At 36.4% G+C, this 21843-nt stretch overlaps 1 protein-coding gene across 1 annotated transcript in view; it reads left to right on the forward strand.

Annotated features, from left to right (window-relative positions):
* LOC140159334 (molybdopterin synthase catalytic subunit-like) overlaps positions 1–3862 on the forward strand; it is a 45325-nt gene extending 41463 nt beyond the window's left edge. The window contains exon 5 of the mRNA XM_072182778.1: positions 1086–3862. Coding sequence (XP_072038879.1) covers positions 1086–1199 — 114 coding nt within the window. The 3' untranslated portion in view covers positions 1200–3862. The remainder of the gene's footprint in view (positions 1–1085) is intronic.
* Positions 3863–21843: the final 17981 nt, after the last annotated feature.

Below are 21843 nucleotides of genomic sequence, written 5' to 3' on the forward strand. Positions count from 1 at the left end.
ATAGCTCAACATTGAAAATAGAAGCATTTTAACCGGTTCGTTTTTTGATAGTTGTGGAGCACCAAGTTCATGAAGTCATAAAAGAAATCAGGGACCACTTATTCCCATTTTACATATCAACATTATTTCCCTAATGTGTTAGCAACACATATCCAAAATTTTAACGAAATCCGTTGATAGTAAGCTTTCCAAAATGAAGTGAATTTAAAACATCAGTGATGTACCACTTTTTGGCTTATACCATTAGAAGTATGTACGCGTCATTGATACTGATGCCACCAATTGAACGAGAAGATTTGCCCCTTCATTTTGCATACCACTTTGTCCAATTTCTTTTTCTCATTTCTTCACAAAATTCAAAAAAATGCAAAAAAAATGCAATGGGTGTAGTACCCCCTTAACATAAACAAAAACAAAATTTGATGTTTTATCGGGGTGCGCACAACCTTGTTCTTCTCATTGCAAAAGTCCGTTTTCCGAAATAATGTAAACCGTAAAAGTTTTTAGCCTTACCAATTTGCCAGTTTCATTTCTGCAAGAGAAGTAAAGATTAGATAGAATGGAAATGAGACAATCCTTTAAGGGGGTACTACACCCCTGGCCAATTTTGTGCCTATTTTTGCATTTTTCTCAAAAATTATAGTGCATTGGTGACAAGTAAGATATGTATATTATAGGGGCAAGGACTACAGCTACTGCACTGAAAATTCAGCAACTCAAGGCAAGTAGTTATTGATTTATTGATCAAATATAGGTTTCCCTCATTTTTGAGTGTAACACCACAACTGTTATCTGTGCTGAAATAAAATTTCCAGTGCAGTAGTTGTAGTCCTTGCCCCTATAATATACATATCTTACTTGTCACCAATGCGCTTATAATTTCTGAGAAAAATGCAAAAATAGGCACAAAATTGTCCAGGGGTGTAGTACCCCCTTAAACATTAATGCTGTTAAAATGAAGGTGCAAATCATTGCATATACATGATATAGCCTGGATATCTTCATAAATTCTGACTTTTTCTCCTAACAATTCCTAACTTTCATAAATTAATTTCTGTTCTTTTTTTGATTTCTCTTTTTTATAGGAAATGTATGCAGAAGGTGAAGGCACATGGAAAGAAAACAAAGAGTGTGTGTGGGCAGCCTCAGCAGTATCAGCAGCAGCAGCATCAACATCATCAGCAGCATCAACATCATGATAAAGATTTAAAAACCATAACTCTTTTTAAAGGAAATACAATTAATTTTGACATCCTTAAATCATGTAAATGAAAACCAAATCCTACTCATGATTTCAGAAAGATACAGCACTAATTTTTATTAAAAATATATTATCCTGTTTTACCAAATACATCATAATTCTAATCCTTAGAATCAACTGGCAATAAAAGCCCATTTTAATATTTGGTCCAATTTTTGGAAACATGCGTTTTTAGGGTGTTTTTCCAAACACTTGTACTAAAACTAGTTTCAGGTTTTGCATTCTAATTTTTGGAATACACATTTTCTAATATCTTTTGCAACCAATTATTAAAATTAACATAAAATATAGAAATAAATTAAAATAGAAATATGAGCAAACTCATAGCTTATATGTGATGTGATCAAGCAAAATCAGTCGAAAATCAGATATATTGATTTTCAGGTATAGCAAAACGAAGAGAATAACTTCTTTTGTTGCATATTGTTTTGGAAACACTTCAACTGTTCCTATCTTTGGAACTAAATGTTAAATTTCAATGGATTTTGTGCAAAATGTAGCTTTCCAAATGTTTTATACAATAATGTTAAAACCTGAAAATTGAATATGCCCAATTTCAGACTGAAGTTGATCACACCACATATACTCAAAATTTTGAATGCTTAAACTTGTGAATTTTGTGACTGCTGTTGTAAGAAAACATGATGCATTGCATGCAGCGTTCGAAATTTTGGTTGTCCGGTTGCCCGGGACAACTAAAAAAGTCGCCGGACAACCAAAAATACTGATTCGGTTGTCCGCTGGACAACCATAAATCTAGCCAAAAGTTACATTTGTAGGCCTACGGACAACCAAAAACTTAGACGGACAACCAGAAATTGTAACCTGGTTGTCCGGGACAACCATTTATTTTTCCTAAATTCGAACACTGATTGCATGTTTTTGGTCCATTTCCCCTTTAAATTGCAAAAATATTAAAATTTGACTGTTATTGCCAGTTAATACTGACAAAAGGATTAGGATAAGCTATGTCTCATTTGGCAAAACTATATCTGTATAGTGTACCTGTAAGCGGAGAAAATGATTATTTGATTAATATTATTATGTGACTCTTTCGCTAAGTGAGCAATTTTACGGTCTCATTACAGCCATAATGTGTGATTTGCGATGCCCTCAATTTTTCTTAAATTTCTACTTTTTGTATGATTGTAATGCCCAACAAATACTATGTGAAAGACTAAGGTCATGGTTGTACCCGGGTCCCGGGTTGAAAAAATGTCTGTTCACACTATAGCCACTCTCATGAAGAAAATTGACCCGGGTTGATTATTTTGGCTAAGCCTACTGGAAAATGCAGGCGTACATATTCTGTCATTGACAGGCTACCACCAGCCTATAATGCTCATTTTTAATTTTATTTTCTAATTCCACCTTATGTAATTTATCTAGTTGCTTCTTGTAGCTGTTTTGGGTTAAAAACTCAAAAAAATAATTGTTACCTCTTGATTCGATAATACTAGGAATAGAGGTTTATAGATTTTTATTGCCAAAGAACTAAATCATTCTTTTCCCAGTGCAGACAGAAATAATAGAAAGGGAGTGATATTGGTTGTGTTTTTTTCTAATAATGCGGGTCAAACAATGAATTTCTGTTCACACTACAATTGACCCCGGGTCATACCCGGGTTTGACCCGGGTTGTAACATACTCTTTCCTAGGTTGAAAAAAATTGACCCGGGTTGATTTTTTTGAGGTTTTTTCCTGTTCACACTTATAATCAACCCAGGTTGTACTCGGGACCCAGGGCAAAACAGGCATAGTGTGAACACGCCCTAAGTCTAGAGTTTTTATAATAATATCGGGGATCCCCGGTTTTATTCACCAATTCCTCCATAGAGCTCCACAGTTAAGTGGCTAAGTGGTTTTCTTTAATTTTACATCATTATTTCGGCTTAAAATGATCAGAAAACCTCCTTGACATTTTGGCAAATAAAAGTAAAATTAAAACGTGACTGAAATCGTACATTATGGCTATGCGAAAGGTGTGCTCAGTTTATACAAAAGAAGAAGAATCGATTCCGTTTGCCTGAAAAGACCTTCATGAACAAAACTGTCTTTCAATGATGTGTCGGTTGCTATTATATTTATAAAAGAATATCAACTATATAATCATTTTCGTGGACATTATTGCAACTATATTTAAGTCAAATCATTTTGATAGCAAAGAGCATGTTGAAAACAGGATATTACTTTTATGGCACGATGGTCATCATAAGCAGTGATAATGGCAACGGGTTATTCCAGTTGAAATCCATGCACCCCCTTTGGAAGACATGACCTTAATCTTACACATGGAGGTGTGAATTTCAAATGGGGTTACCCGAATGGGTGACTCCATTTGAAATCTACACCCCTTGTGTGAAAGGTTAAGGTCATGTCTTCCACAGGGGTATATGGATTTCAACTGCAACAGCCCAATGCCACTGATTGTGACCCATCCTATCAATCGGAATCTGGAGAATTGACCCATCCTATCAATCGGAATCTGGAGAATGTATAGGGCCCATTCCATGTCAACTCCAGGGATGTGCACCGCAGCACCTCTTCAATTTTTTTCTTTTTCTGTGTGGTGGTAGATATTGATGAGAAAGTAAAATCCTGCAAATTTGAGCTTCATACTCCATTTCGTTTCCCGTGGCATCAATTTGAAATTTAGGGGTCAGCGTAAAAATGTGGCAACCTAACGATGTTTGGAGGTCCATAAATGTATAAAGGAACCCTTTAAAACTTTGAAAAGTAAGTATCCTGGGGTACATAGAATTCAAATCTGCTATCAGAAAACTTGTAACTCCTTTACTTTAAAAGATATAGGGCCCTCAAAATGCAACTTCGTCCAACCAGGACCAACTTTGGGGGGGTCAGAACTCCAAAAGTAAAAATAATTTTATTGTCCATTTTTTTGCCAGTCAGAGCCCTTTGGTAGGACATTACTCTTATCAATATTGAGCATAATAGAATACATTTAGCTGAGATATTACCATGCAAAACTACTTTTTTTACAGTTTGACCCCCTGAAAACCAATGTCAGACAATTTGCCCAACCATCAACTTGAGGTATGTTGAAGATATGTTCTTGGACCACATTTCTGAGAGATTTGAATTTGGCTCAAAAAAGTACCCCTGATACATACTTTTCAAACATTAAGTTAGGGTTGCCTTTATACATTTATGGACCTCCAATCATCGACTTTCGCGTTGCGACACGTTTTTAACACTAAACCCCCTAAATTTCAAATTGATGCCATTTTGGAAAACGAAATGGAGTATGAAGTTTAAATTTTCAGGATTTTACTTTTTCATCAATATCTACCACCACACAGAAGAAGAAAAAAATTGAAGAGGTGCTGCGGTGCACATCCCTGGAGTTGACATGGAATGGGCCATAGAGTAATAATATCAAAAATAAATATATGTTATGAATAAATTTAAATGGTCATGATGATACCTTTTTTAAAAAGAATTGCTTTTGTGTTATATTTTTGGATTATCTTTAATAAGGGACCATGGTGAATGACATGGTATTCTATATTTCATATTTGTTGTGCATTTTTGCTTTGAATGCATATATTGACAATTTTGGGCCAAAGCACTAGTCTAGAGTTCAGTGCCTTAACTATTGATCTATTTTGTTTGAAATTACTTGAAAGGTTTCTTCTCAAGGTTAATGCCAATATAAAGTTAAATTTGCCTTCTTATTTATATGTCAGGCTGTAATATAGATTTCACTGCCCACTGGTGAGTGATAATCAGAGATGTTTAAATTCACTAGTATGTCATTAAGGTCCGGTTTTGGTGACAGTATTGTAATCAATATAAAGGAAATACTCTGTGGGCGAACTTGTGTGTTTGTTTTGATCCAAAACATGTTTGTAATTTCCTGAAATATGATTTTAATGAAACTCTGCTCGTTGTGCAACTTGTATAGGAAATATACTAGGGCATCAAAACCATGTCCGTTATGTATCGACGGGTTTGTGATTTTGACCTTTTATAACATAAATCTACAAGTGAGGTGTTATCCTGCATTTTGATGTAGCAGTCTTGGCCATGCTCATGGGCGTCAATCCCGGGGACGTACCCCCCCCCCCACTTTTCGGCAAAATTACCTCTCTTTTTTTTCACTGAGCCGATTGTCCCCCTCACATTTCAAGCCGGATTGGCGCTAATGGCCATGCTCACTGGATATTGATGAGCTTTGACGGGTACCAATCATTTTCTCATTTTGATACACCCTGTATTTTCTTTCCTTCCATGTAGGGTAAATCCCTTGGAAATTGGAAAAGAAATTGATAACCCTTTAGAGCTCATAAATTTTGTAATAATGAAAATATCAGTTGGGGATTTGTTTTCAACAATATTCTAAAGAAGCCATATTCTTGAATGATTACTTGCGGAAATTGAGCTGGAATGCTGTGTAAATGATTTGAGGCTTTGGAAATACATAATGATGCTTGCAATTTCAATAACACAATCATATGCTCTACCGTAAAACCTCGTCTACAAACATATAATTATAGTGTTTTTGATGAAAGCTAAATTAATATGAAACGGCCGTAAATATGCCAATACAATAGCAGAGGATGAATTTGGACAGATATATTTACAATAAAAACACCTTCAAAAAGTTGGTCGATTTCACATTTTATGTGATCTACAGAAGGTGTGAATTATCCTTCTTGCATACATCACTTTAGATCTGAAATCGACCAAGTAATAATGACACACGAGCAATTCTAAAACAACATCTTTTGCACAGAGTTCAATGGGATTTGGAATTTTAAGTGGCAGTTGAAACTCTAGTGATAACACTTTTACAGTGCATGATGAGGCTTCCTTAAATCATCCTCTGCCAATAGATTTGTCTTCAATAGTAATTGTTTGTATACTTTTATCTATAATTTATTTGCTCAAACTCTAGAATGTTATAATTTTGTCAATGGATGGCGTTTTTTTTTTTTTTTTTTAGTTTTGTTGTTGTTTTGTTTTCTTTGTTTTTTAATGAGCAAGTTCCTATAAAACTGATACGGTTTCCTTTTATAGGCCTGCATGCTTTAAATTTAAGATGTTTCTTACTGCTTGTCACTCATATTTGTTACTCCTGCATTGAAGCCTAACAGAAAATGATCAGGCGAGAGACTACTTCTCCAATCGGCAAATGATTCAGGATAATCGGAGATTATGGAGATAGAAAATGAATGCAGGATAATAGATCTCTATATCACAATGTTTGAAAGCCATCATTAGTGTTTGAGCGTAGAACTTGAGTCGATGGATTGAATGATCATAAGGCCAAAAAAAAAAAAAAAAGGTTTGTCTCAAAGCTCACAAGAAATTTAAAAACAAATGCGAAATGCGATATTTTTTATTTTTTATGTCCGACTTTTTCCATGGTATTTTGAGAAAAAAGTCTGATTTTCGCCGATTTTTATGGAAAAACTGAAAAAAAAAAAAAAATTGAAATAAAAAAATGTCCGCATTTTTTTTGTCAAATCGTGCGATTTTACAAACGCGCGCGCAAGCTTTGAGACGAACCTTTTTTTTGGCCTAAGAAAACGTGCCACGTCAGTAAAATGACCATCAGTCATATGTTCTCATCGAGGCTAAAATGGCCAAATATGAGGTTAATTTGATCAGAAACCCACATAACATTTGGGGATGATTGTATGGACCATTCTCTCTTGCTAAATATGGGGGATTTATCCCCTATCCCCGGGATCTACGCCTATGTTGATGTAGTCTTGTTCGCTTTATACGGCCAATAAAATCAACTAAATATCGTTCCATATTATAAAATATAAGTTTACATACTTGACGAGCGAGCGTATAAGAAATCACAGATATTGGAACACAATATCTCTGAAGAAATTCATGAAAATAATATTAGGAATCAACCTATTTTAAGATACGATTATATTATGTTCCGTCGGGACTTTATGAGAGTCATATTCCTAATTGGTCGTGGCTCTGCTCACACGCTTACCTGTGAGTTGGCTTACAAGTAAGTATTTGATTGCTGGGTCAAAAGTAACTGAGCTACTTTCAAAAGTATAGGCTACCGTCTAAACACACCACTCGTCCAAAATCGCCTTTTCCCCATAAGTTTGACTGTTTTGCGATTTTACCTGCGCTACTTTATGTTGAATTCTGGTGTCAATTCTTTCCCATTGGCTATGATATTGGACGAATCCGACATCAAAATTTGCGTAAATAAATTAACCATCCTTCCTTCTAGATGTGAAAATATTGTGAATACGATTAATTGTTCTAAGCTAGGGGCCTATATAGTCGTGTTTATATAACGGCTAGGCCTGTACGTTACTTTTTGTGAATTCGTTATACCCCTACCCCCCTACACGCATCCCCATCTCATCATTTCAAACTCACCATCAATGTATTGTACCGATGTATAAGATCCACACACCCCAACAACTTGGGTGTGAAGTGTGGACACAGCTTTTCTTCACAAATTCAGCATATAATCTTGTGAGAATTAGACATTTCTGGATATTGAAAGCGCGTGTACATTTCATATTATATTATGAGTGACTTGTTTGTTTCAGTGAAAACTCCAGGGAATCGACAACAAAAATTCACACTTGAATAATGCATTGTGTAGGCCAAAGCGTGACGGGTGTGTTTTTGTTGTTTGCCTTTTTGCGAGGAGTGTGGAAAACGCACATTGATCTCGTGTTTGTTGTTGTTGCAGGGAAAGCTCTGTAGAAATTGAAGTTCTGAACTGTGTATCCCTTCTTGACGGTGTGTTGCTAATCTTCGAGTATCGAGTTTCGAGATCGAGTTTCGAGTTGCAATTGTCGAGTATCGAGTTGCAATTGTCGAGTATCGAGTTGAAATCTTCGAGTATCGAGTTGCAATTGTCGAGTATCGAGTTGCAATTGTCGAGTATCGAGTTGAAATCTTCGAGTATCGAGTTGCAATTTTCGAGTATCGAGTTGAAATCTTCGAGTATCGAGTTCAATTTTCGAGTATCGAGTTGCAATTTTAATTTTCAATCTGCTTTTGAAGTAGGCTATAGGATGTCCCTCTCCGACATGAAGAGAAAGCACAAATGTTTAACCCTTCTCTATCCAATTTGTTATTACGTTCTCCACGGAATTCGTAAAAGCCCCGGTAAAAGCACACTAGTTGTTCATAAAAAGGGGTAGGCCTACTAGTGGATAGGTATTAACCTCGAGGGGTATATTTACTATATATGAAAGGCAAAATACTTCAGATCAATTTAGATTAACCTTTGGCCTAAATAATATGTGTTTACCACTTTGATTAAGGGCCGCATGTGCGACAAATGCATCATTTGCAACAGAAAAGTTTAACTCGAACTTCGTTCATTTGAGCGCATTTCGAGTAACAAACTCGAAAACCTGCAAAATGAGCGTACTTCGAGTTAAAAACTCGAAAACCTGCAAAATGATCAATATTCGAGTGAAATCCATATTTACTATATATGAAAGGCAAAATACTTCAGATCAATCTAGATCAACCTTTGGCCTAATAAAATGTGTTTACCACTTTGATTAAGGGTCGCATGTGCGACAAATGCATCATTGCAACAGAAAAGTTTAACTCGAACTTCGTTCATTTGAGCGCATTTCGAGTAACAAACTCGAAAACCTGCAAAAAGAGCGTAGTTCGAGTTAGAAACTCGAAAACCTACAAAATGATCAATATTCGAGTGAAATCCATATTTACTATATATGAATGGCAAAATACTTCAGATCAATCTAGATTAACCTTTGGCCTAATAATATGTGTTTACCACTTTGATTAAGGGCCGCATGTGCGACAAATGCATCATTTGCAACAGAAAAGTTTAACTCGAACTTCGTTCATTTGAGCGCATTTCGAGTAACAAACTCGAAAACTTGCAAAATGAGCGTACTTCGAGTAACAAACTCGAAAACCTGCAAAATGATCAATATTCGAGTGAAATCCATATTTACTATATATGAAAGGCAAAATACTTCAGATCAATCTAGATCAACCTTTGGCCTAATAAAATGTGTTTACCACTTTGATTAAGGGTCGCATGTGCGACAAATGCATCATTTGCAACAGAAAAGTTTAACTCGAACTTCGTTCATTTGAGCGCATTTCGAGTAACAAACTCGAAAACTTGCAAAATGAGCGTACTTCGAGTAACAAACTCGAAAACCTGCAAAATGATCAATATTCGAGTGAAATCCATATTTACTATATATGAAAGGCAAAATACTTCAGATCAATCTAGATCAACCTTTGGCCTAATAAAATGTGTTTACCACTTTGATTAAGGGTCGCATGTGCGACAAATGCATCATTTGCAACAGAAAAGTTTAACTCGAACTTCGTTCATTTGAGCGCATTTCGAGTAACAAACTCGAAAACTTGCAAAATGAGCGTACTTCGAGTAACAAACTCGAAAACCTGCAAAATGATCAATATTCGAGTGAAATCCATATTTACTATATACAGGCATGAGAATTTTCAGTTTAAAAACTGAATTCAGGTTTTTTATAGTCAAAATTTCCGCAACTTTATTTAATTTCAGCCTGTTTTTGGTACTTTTTGCCCAATTTCACGCGCATTTTCAGTTTTTTCAGTTTTTTTTAGGAAAGTGCAGTCTCATGCCTGTATATATGAAAGGCAAAATACTTCAGATCAATCTAGATCAACCTTAGGCCTAATAAAATGTGTTTACCACTTTGATTAAGGGCCGCATGTGCGACAAATGCATCATTTGCAACAGAAAAGTTTAACTCGAACTTCGTTCATTTGAGCGCATTTCGAGTAACAAACTCGAAAACTTGCAAAATGAGCGTACTTCGAGTAACAAACTCGAAAACCTGCAAAATGATCAATATTCGAGTGAAATCCATATTTACTATATATGAAAGGCAAAATACTTCAGATCAATCTAGATCAACCTTTGGCCTAATAAAATGTGTTTACCACTTTGATTAAGGGTCGCATGTGCGACAAATGCATCATTTGCAACAGAAAAGTTTAACTCGAACTTCGTTCATTTGAGCGCATTTCGAGTAACAAACTCGAAAACCTGCAAAATGAGCGTAGTTCGAGTTAGAAACTCGAAAACCTGCAAAATGATCAATATTCGAGTGAAATCCATATTTACTATATATGAAAGGCAAAATACTTCAGATCAATCTAGATTAACCTTTGGCCTAATAATATGTGTTTACCACTTTGATTAAGGGCCGCATGTGCGACAAATGCATCATTTGCAACAGAAAAGTTTAACTCGAACTTCGTTCATTTGAGCGCATTTCGAGTAACAAACTCGAAAACTTGCAAAATGAGCGTACTTCGAGTAACAAACTCGAAAACCTGCAAAATGATCAATATTCGAGTGAAATCCATATTTAATATATATGAAAGGCAAAATACTTCAGATCAATCTAGATCAACCTTTGGCCTAATAAAATGTGTTTACCACTTTGATTAAGGGTCGCATGTGCGACAAATGCATCATTGCAACAGAAAAGTTTAACTCGAACTTCGTTCATTTGAGCGCATTTCGAGTAACAAACTCGAAAACTTGCAAAATGAGCGTACTTCGAGTAACAAACTCGAAAATCTGCAAAATGATCAATATTCGAGTGAAATCCATATTTACTATATATGAAAGGCAAAATACTTCAGATCAATCTAGATCAACCTTTGGCCTAATAAAATGTGTTTACCACTTTGATTAAGGGCCGCATGTGCGACAAATGCATCATTTGCAACAGAAAAGTTTAACTCGAACTTCGTTCATTTGAGCGCATTTCGAGTAACAAACTCGAAAACTTGCAAAATGAGCGTACTTCGAGTAACAAACTCGAAAACCTGCAAAATGATCAATATTCGAGTGAAATCCATATTTACTATATATGAAAGGCAAAATACTTCAGATCAATCTAGATCAACCTTTGGCCTAATAAAATGTGTTTACCACTTTGATTAAGGGTCGCATGTGCGACAAATGCATCATTGCAACAGAAAAGTTTAACTCGAACTTCGTTCATTTGAGCGCATTTCGAGTAACAAACTCGAAAACCTGCAAAAGAGCGTAGTTCGAGTTAGAAACTCGAAAACCTACAAAATGATCAATATTCGAGTGAAATCCATATTTACTATATATGAAAGGCAAAATACTTCAGATCAATCTAGATCAACCTTAGGCCTAATAAAATGTGTTTACCACTTTGATTAAGGGCCGCATGCATGCGACAAATGCATCATTTGCAACAGAAACGTTTAACTCGAACTTCGTTCATTTGAGCGCATTTCGAGTAACAAACTCGAAAACTTGCAAAATGAGCGTACTTCGAATTAAAAACTCGAAAACCTGCAAAATGATCAATATTCGAGTGAAATCTATATTTATTACGGTATATACAGTATATGAAAGGCAAAATACTTCAGATCAATCTAGATTAACCTTTGGCCTAATAATATGTGTTTACCACTTTGATTAAGGGCCGCGTGTGCGAAAAATGTATCATTTGCAACAGGAAAGTTAAACTCGAACTTCGTTCATTTGAACGCATTTCGAGTAACAAACTCGAAAACCTGCAAAATGAGCGTACATCGAGTTAAAAACTCGAAAACCTGCAAAATGATCAATATTCGAGTGAAATCCATATTTACTGTATACAGTATATGAAAGGCAAAATACTTCAGATCAATCTAGATTAACCTTTGGCCTAATAATATGTGTTTACCACTTTGATTAAGGACGGCATGTGCGAAAAATGTATCATTTGCAAAAGGAAAGTTAAACTCGAACTTCGTTCATTTGAGCGCATTTTGAGTTTCAAACTCGAAAACCTGCAAAATGAGCGTACTTCGAGTTTCAAACTCGAAAACCTGCAAAATGTTCAATGTTCGAGTATCATTATACCCATCATAATGTAAGGCAAACTACTTCAGATCATTTTTAGATTAACCCTAGTCCAAAGCAGGGGGTGGTATCGTGGTATCCAACCCCATGACGGATGATTTTACCGTAACCCAAAAACGCTTTTAGTAAGCTTTAGCACCCTTTACTTTTATATAGCTGTGGGGTTTGGGGACATCCTTTGCGCTCATTTTGATGCCAAACGTGTTGGCCTATACAAAACCTTCCACTCGGGTAAAAGGATGGATGCCACTCACGACGACCTCCATAGACATTTCAAATTTGAGGGTGGATGCCCCCCCCCCCCTCCATCGTGAGTGTTACAAATAATGGCTAAATTAGACTAGGGTTAACTTATATTATATATGTTACCATTAAAAAAGGGCACGTCGATAAGGAGAAAAGCGGAAAATCTACATCAGAAAACTCAAACTCGAAAATCGTTCATTTTAGTATACTTCGAGTTTCAAACTCGAAAACATGCAAAATGAGCCTACTTCGAGTTTTAAACTCGAAAACCTGCAGAATTTTCAATTTTCGAGTTTCATTTATACCTACTATACTTCACATCATTTTACATTAACACTATAACGCAGGGGTGGTATCGTGGTATCCAACCCCCTAACGGATGATTTTACCGTAACCCAAAACGCTTTTATTTAGCGTTAGCACCCATTACCTTTTTATTTGGGGCCTGGGGACATCCTTTGCGCTCATTTTGTTGCAAAAACAGGGTAGGCCTAATCTCCCCTCAGGTAAATGGGGTGGATGCCACTCACGACGATTTCAATAGACATTCTGAGGGCGGGTGGCAAACACCCATCCCCTTAGTTATGTTCGTGAGAGTTACAACTAATGGATAAATTATACTAGGGCTAACTTATGTTACCATTATATTAAGGGCACGTCGATAACGAGAAAAGAAGCAAATCTGCATCAGAAAACTCCAACTCGAAAATCGTTCATTTTGGCATACTCGAGTTTCAAACTCGAAAACCTTTAAAATGAGATTACTTCGAGTTTTAAACTCGAACATCTGCAAATGTACAATTTTTGAGTTTCATTCATGCCTATCATAATGCAAGGCAAACTACTTCAGATCAGTTTTACATTAACCGTTGGCAAACGAATGGGAGGTATCATGGTATCCGACCCCCCTAACGGATGATTTTACCGTAACCCCAAAACGCTTTTATTAAGCTTTATCACCCTATACTTTCTTTTTTATATAGCTGTGGGTTCTGGGGACATCCTTTGCGCTCATGTTGATGCAAAACAGGGACGGCCTATAAAGAATCTTCCCTTGGTAAACATGGTAAAGGGGTGGAGGCCACTCACGACGATTTCCACAGACTTTGAAAATCTGAGGGTGGTTGGCAAACATCCCCTCTTCGTGAGAGGTTACAAGAAATGGCCGAATTAGACTACGGTTAACTTAAATGTACATTCACCATTATATATATTAAGGGCACGTGGATAAGAGAAAAGGAAAATCTGCATCAGAAAACTCAAACTCGAAAATCGGTCATTTTGGCATACTTCGAGTTTCAAACTCAAAAACCTTTAAAATGAGCCTACTTCGAGTTTTAAAAATTTGAAAATCTGCAAAATGTTAAATGTTATCTACCTCTATAAACGGATATTTTCGTGACCCCAAAACGCCTTTCTTTAGCACTCTTTGCTTTCATTTAGCTGTTGGGGACATCCTCTGCGCTCATTTTTACGTGTTTAACTTCGGCACAATTGAAAAATAGAAATAACTTAAACACAGCAGATTAGAGTTAATAATTATCTTTTATTAAAGTCATTCACTAAAAACACATTTTCGTAAACAACATCAACTTAAAATATAAATCATCCAGTAAATACGGTTACCTCCAGGGGTTACATTAGAATTTATATCATGTGCAAGATGTGATTCACCCAACCGCGGGTCAGTTGCCCGACTTTTTCTACTCCAACTCAGGAGCATGATCAGTGGTACTAATAGACCATGATTAGATGCAACATTCCACTTTACATATTTTATAAAAGTTAAGTTCAGTAAAACATTACACATCTAAAGCTCCACATATCACTTATTGTGTTAGGCTACAACATGCAAAGCTATGCAAGGAAAAAAATGTAACAGGGCTGTTTCTCAAAGGGTTGCGATCGATCTTACAATTGATTCCTATGGGATTCTGCCATTGCAATCAATCGTAAGATCAGACGTAACTTCCTTCTGTATGCAGAACTACTGCACATCACACAACACCATTGTGGAATCACTACCTGAAAGGTAAAAATGTCACTTTATTCCACATTATGGTCGATGTTTCAAGCCAATCACTTTCTCTATACCTTTGACTACACGTTTTACTGGTGTAATGAGACTGAATGTCCTACCCATGAAATGTCCGCCCGATATTCCTATATATTTTAGGAATAATTTTGGCTGAGTGGAATTTTAATATAAAACCACATAATCCGGCCTCCATGTGCAGGTTTTGCAAACAGCAAAAATTATAGCTAAGAGTGCACCAAAATATTGACATACTTTTTGGTATTTCAATCAGGTACAGTGAAAAGCTATCTTGTCATGTTTCTCTGCAAAGTTCTAATTGATAACTAAACAGCAGATTGCGTAACTCTATCACTCTTTAAACGTTATCGTGATGATATTCTTATGTTTTGGTTAGGAGATGAAAACGAGTTAGCTAATTTCATAAGTCGTATCAACTCTATGCACCCGACTCTGAAATTCACACATGAGTGGTCAAAAACAGAAATTAATTTTCTAGACTTAACTCTATACAAGGATGAAAGATTTCATGACAAACAGATCTTAGATATAAAATGCTACAGCAAACCCTGTGACACATTTCAATATCTTTCTAGAGATTCGTCTCACCCAAATTCGTGCTTTCGTGGCATGGTTAAGGGTGAGGCTATAAGATATATTCGAAACTCCAGCTCGGAGACAGAATATGAGCACAAACTTGATTTCTTTATCTCAAAACTTCTCACAAGAGGATATAAGAAACCAGAAGTGCTCGCATGCCTAGCAGATATTTCATACAATAGAAGAAATATTTACTTAGAGGATGTTTCAAAAACACGTGACGAAATACCTCTAGTTTTCTGCACGCATCACTTCACCCAAAGAGGTAATGCAAAAATAAAAAAGGCACTTCTCAGGAACTTGCATTTTATATCAAATAATCATAACCTGTGCAAAATCTTCCCTTGCCCCCTATACTAGCTTTAAGACGCACTCAAAACATAGGAGAGCGTCTTATCAGAGCAAAGATAACTTTAAACCAAAACCCTAATATATCTTTGACTCCGACTTTGCAGAGTATAGCGGATGCTAACTCCAAAACCGGAATTTGCCCTATGTCTCCTACACTGAGAGATTTGTTAGATCTATTAGATGAAAATTAATTATCTATCATCACATTATCTTCAAGAATGTTTCCTTACGAGCTTCCTTGACACTTTAGTTGGTTACACTAGTTCCATTGTTCTTATACGTACCTGATCTGCTTGTGAACATGTTATTTTAAATATATAGACCTTATAATGAACCATAATAAAACCACACCCAATCGGGTAATCATATGGTCCTCATAATAAGGCTCTTTTATATGTAAATTAAATAACGCTGCACTGTAGGCCTATGTATAGAACTTTATAAAAACATGCCTAAAACGGGCTCTTAATCATAGTTTCAAACAACAAAAACCAAAGTATGTTGTATTTTCAAACTTGTTCATTATATCGGTTTGTTTTCTTAGTCTTATCGAGACCAGATACATCCATATAAGTAGTGAAGATTAAAATATAACACGCTTTTGTGTTTGATCCGCACATCTACCATTTTGAATATCAAAAATCTAGACAGTCATTTGGTATGTGCGACAAAACAGCCTAAAATGGGCATCTATCCTAAGATCAAACACAGCAAAATGTAGCTGATGAGATTAACCAAAATAGATCAAATTAATTTGATCACAGTTAATCGAAACGCGTCCTACAATAACTTCCAACGAGTTTCTTAAAATATTTAAAGAACCTCTCGTGTCTATTCGATATTCCTATATATTTTAGGAATAATTTTGGCTGAGTGGAATTTTAATATAAAACCACATAATCCGGCCTCCATGTGCAGGTTTTGCAAACAGCAAAAATTATAGCTAAGAGTGCACCAAAATATTGACATACTTTTTGGTATTTCAATCAGGTACAGTGAAAAGCTATCTTGTCATGTTTCTCTGCAAAGTTCTAATTGATAACTAAACAGCAGATTGCGTAACTCTATCACTCTTTAAACATGTGTAATGTTTTACTGAACTTAACTTTTATAAAATATGTAAAGTGGAATGTTGCATCTAATCATGGTCTATTAGTACCACTGATCATGCTCCTGAGTTGGAGTAGAAAAAAGTCGGGCAACTGACCCGCGGTTGGGTGAATCACATCTTGCACATGATATAAATTCTAATGTAACCCCTGGAGGTAACCGTATTTACTGGATGATTTATATTTTAAGTTGATGTTGTTTACGAAAATGTGTTTTTAGTGAATGACTTTAATAAAAGATAATTATTAACTCTAATCTGCTGTGTTTAAGTTATTTCTATTTTTCAATTGTGCCGAAGTTAAACACGTAAAAATGAGCGCAGAGGATGTCCCCAACAGCTAAATGAAAGCAAAGAGTGCTAAAGAAAGGCGTTTTGGGGTCACGAAAAATATCCGTTTATAGAGGTAGATAACATTTAACATTTTGCAGATTTTCAAATTTTTAAAACTCGAAGTAGGCTCATTTTAAAGGTTTTCGAGTTTGAAACTCGAAGTATGCCAAAATGACCGATTTTCGAGTTTGAGTTTTCTGATGCAGATTTTCCTTTTCTCTTATCCACGTGCCCTTAATATATATAATGGTGAATGTACATTTAAGTTAACCGTAGTCTAATTCGGCCATTTCTTGTAACCTCTCACGAAGAGGGGATGTTTGCCAACCACCCTCAGATTTTCAAAGTCTGTGGAAATCGTCGTGAGTGGCCTCCACCCCCTTTACCATGTTTACCAAGGGGAAGATTCTTTATAGGCCGTCCCCGTTTTGCATCAACATGAGCGCAAAGGATGTCCCCAGAACCCACAGCTATATAAAAAAGAAAGTATAGGGTGATAAAGCTTAATAAAAGCGTTTTGGGGTTACGGTAAAATCATCCGTTAGGGGGGTCGGATACCATGATACCTCCCATTCGTTTGCCAACGGTTAATGTAAAACTGATCTGAAGTAGTTTGCCTTGCATTATGATAGGCATGAATGAAACTCGAAAATTGTACATTTGCAGATGTTCGAGTTTAAAACTCGAAGTAATCTCATTTTAAAGGTTTTCGAGTTTGAAACTCGAGTATGCCAAAATGAACGATTTTCGAGTTGGAGTTTTCTGATGCAGATTTGCTTCTTTTCTCGTTATCGACGTGCCCTTAATATAATGGTAACATAAGTTAGCCCTAGTATAATTTATCCATTAGTTGTAACTCTCACGAACATAACTAAGGGGATGGGTGTTTGCCACCCGCCCTCAGAATGTCTATTGAAATCGTCGTGAGTGGCATCCACCCCATTTACCCGAGGGGAGATTAGGCCTACCCCGTTTTTGCAACAAAATGAGCGCAAAGGATGTCCCCAGGCCCCAAATAAAAAGGTAATGGGTGCTAAAGCTAAATAAAAGCGTTTTGGGTTACGGTAAAATCATCCGTTAGGGGGGTTGGATACCACGATACCACCCCCTGCGTTATAGTGTTAATGTAAAATGATGTGAAGTATAGTAGGTATAAATGAAACTCGAAAATTGAAAATTCTGCAGGTTTTCGAGTTTAAAACTCGAAGTAGGCTCATTTTGCATGTTTTCGAGTTTGAAACTCGAAGTATGCTAAAATGAACGATTTTCGAGTTTGAGTTTTCTGATGTAGATTTTCCGCTTTTCTCCTTATCGACGTGCCCTTTTTTAATGGTAACATATATAATATAAGTTAACCCTAGTCTAATTTAGCCATTATTTGTAACACTCACGATGGAGGGGGCATCCACCCTCAAATTTGAAATGTCTATGGAGGTCGTCGTGAGTGGCATCCATCCTTTTACCCGAGTGGAAGGTTTTGTATAGGCCAACACGTTTGGCATCAAAATGAGCGCAAAGGATGTCCCCAAACCCCACAGCTATATAAAAAGTAAAGGGTGCTAAAGCTTACTAAAAGCGTTTTTGGGTTACGGTAAAATCATCCGTCATGGGGGTTGGATACCACGATACCACCCCTGCTTTGGACTAGGGTTAATCTAAAATGATCTGAAGTAGTTTGCCTTACATTATGATGGGTATAATGATACTCGAACATTGAACATTTTGCAGGTTTTCGAGTTTGAAACTCGAAGTACGCTCATTTTGCAGGTTTTCGAGTTTGAAACTCAAAATGCGCTCAAATGAACGAAGTTCGAGTTTAACTTTCCTTTTGCAAATGATACATTTTTCGCACATGCCGTCCTTAATCAAAGTGGTAAACACATATTATTAGGCCCAAGGTTAATCTAGATTGATCTGAAGTATTTTGCCTTTCATATACTGTATACAGTAAATATGGATTTCACTCGAATATTGATCATTTTGCAGGTTTTCGAGTTTTTAACTCGATGTACGCTCATTTTGCAGGTTTTCGAGTTTGTTACTCGAAATGCGTTCAAATGAACGAAGTTCGAGTTTAACTTTCCTGTTGCAAATGATACATTTTTCGCACACGCGGCCCTTAATCAAAGTGGTAAACACATATTATTAGGCCAAAGGTTAATCTAGATTGATCTGAAGTATTTTGCCTTTCATATACTGTATATACCGTAATAAATATAGATTTCACTCGAATATTGATCATTTTGCAGGTTTTCGAGTTTTTAATTCGAAGTACGCTCATTTTGCAAGTTTTCGAGTTTGTTACTCGAAATGCGCTCAAATGAACGAAGTTCGAGTTAAACTTTTCTGTTGCAAATGATGCATTTGTCGCACATGCGGCCCTTAATCAAAGTGGTAAACACATTTTATTAGGCCAAAGGTTGATCTAGATTGATCTGAAGTATTTTGCCTTTCATATATAGTAAATATGGATTTCACTCGAATATTGATCATTTTGTAGGTTTTGAGTTTCTAACTCGAACTACGCTCTTTTGCAGGTTTTCGAGTTTGTTACTCGAAATGCGCCAAATGAACGAAGTTCGAGTTAAACTTTTCTGTTGCAAATGATGCATTTGTCGCACATGCGACCCTTAATCAAAGTGGTAAACACATTTTATTAGGCCAAAGGTTGATCTAGATTGATCTGAAGTATTTTGCCTTTCATATATAGTAAATATGGATTTCACTCGAATATTGATCATTTTGCAGGTTTTCGAGTTTGTTACTCGAAGTACGCTCATTTTGCAAGTTTTCGAGTTTGTTACTCGAAATGCGCTCAAATGAACGAAGTTCGAGTTAAACTTTTCTGTTGCAAATGATGCATTTGTCGCACATGCGGCCCTTAATCAAAGTGGTAAACACATTTTATTAGGCCAAAGGTTGATCTAGATTGATCTGAAGTATTTTGCCTTTCATATATAGTAAATATGGATTTCACTCGAATATTGATCATTTTGCAGGTTTTCGAGTTTTTAACTCGAAGTACGCTCATTTTGCAGGTTTTCGAGTTTGTTACTCGAAATGCGCTCAAATGAACGAAGTTCGAGTTAAACTTTTCTGTTGCAAATGATGCATTTGTCGCACATGCGACCCTTAATCAAAGTGGTAAACACATTTTATTAGGCCAAAGGTTGATCTAGATTGATCTGAAGTATTTTGCCTTTCATATATAGTAAATATGGATTTCACTCGAATATTGATCATTTTGTAGGTTTTCGAGTTTCTAACTCGAACTACGCTCTTTTTGCAGGTTTTCGAGTTTGTTACTCGAAATGCGCTCAAATGAACGAAGTTCGAGTTAAACTTTTCTGTTGCAAATGATGCATTTGTCGCACATGCGACCCTTAATCAAAGTGGTAAACACATTTTATTAGGCCAAAGGTTGATCTAGATTGATCTGAAGTATTTTGCCTTTCATATAATAGTAAATATGGATTTCACTCGAATATTGATCATTTTGCAGGTTTTCGAGTTTGTTACTCGAAGTACGCTCATTTTGCAAGTTTTCGAGTTTGTTACTCGAAATGCGCTCAAATGAACGAAGTTCGAGTTAAACTTTTCTGTTGCAAATGATGCATTTGTCGCACATGCGACCCTTAATCAAAGTGGTAAACACATTTTATTAGGCCAAAGGTTGATCTAGATTGATCTGAAGTATTTTGCCTTTCATATATAGTAAATATGGATTTCACTCGAATATTGATCATTTTGCAGGTTTTCGAGTTTGTTACTCGAAGTACGCTCATTTTGCAAGTTTTCGAGTTTGTTACTCGAAATGCGCTCAAATGAACGAAGTTCGAGTTAAACTTTTCTGTTGCAAATGATGCATTTGTCGCACATGCGGCCCTTAATCAAAGTGGTAAACACATATTATTAGGCCAAAGGTTAATCTAGATTGATCTGAAGTATTTTGCCTTTCATATATAGTAAATATGGATTTCACTCGAATATTGATCATTTTGTAGGTTTTCGAGTTTCTAACTCGAACTACGCTCTTTTGCAGGTTTTCGAGTTTGTTACTCGAAATGCGCTCAAATGAACGAAGTTCGAGTTAAACTTTTCTGTTGCAAATGATGCATTTGTCGCACATGCGACCCTTAATCAAAGTGGTAAACACATTTTATTAGGCCAAAGGTTGATCTAGATTGATCTGAAGTATTTTGCCTTTCATATATAGTAAATATGGATTTCACTCGAATATTGATCACTAGCGGGATACCCGCGCTTCGCGCGGGTCCCCGCTAGATGAGTAAATGGGAGCGATCACTAAAACAGGAGGAATTACTGAAAAGGTAGAATCATTGAAAGGTAAATTTTATTTTTCTAAACCTGTCCCTTCTTGCATTTCCATTTTCTTTTCAGTTTATTCTGCACGGGCCTAGTTTGTTTCCATTAAAAAAAATGCTATTTAGCTTGTGATTTTCCGTTTCCATGTTGGTCTGTGCATATTATGCACCCCGTACGTGCGCGTCACATTGCTCAGTACGCCGACGTACTAACGCCAACCCCCTGCTGCCAGTTAGTTACGGTACGCGCTACCACTGAGTTTTGACAACAAAAATCCCGGAAAAACCCCGGTTTTAACCATATTTTCACTGATTTTGAGGCCAATTCTTGGTCTTGACCGTTTTCAACCAAATAAAGTGCAATGCGTTCCCCGTATATTCCTCAATCTCCCGTATGAATGTGGCTGTAAAACTAAACGACGATTTATTATAGTCCTAGAATAAATAATAAAATTCACGCGACGTAGCCTTAATCTCTTGGCTGCCAACTTCGGTGCATTGGCGGAAAATGGGGTGCGTAGCTCTGCGTAGGGGCGAAAAGCTCGTAAGATCATTCTTAAAGTACGCGATGTTGTGCATCTAGATAGCCTGAATCATTTCTTGGCCACATCGCAGTTGGCAGAAAACAGGGCAATGTTGCTCTGCGTATGGTTTTTTAATGGAAATATTATTACGCGGTTCACA

Source organism: Amphiura filiformis, chromosome 8 (genome assembly GCF_039555335.1).
Source record: "Amphiura filiformis chromosome 8, Afil_fr2py, whole genome shotgun sequence".
Lineage (NCBI taxonomy): Eukaryota > Metazoa > Echinodermata > Ophiuroidea > Amphilepidida > Amphiuridae > Amphiura > Amphiura filiformis.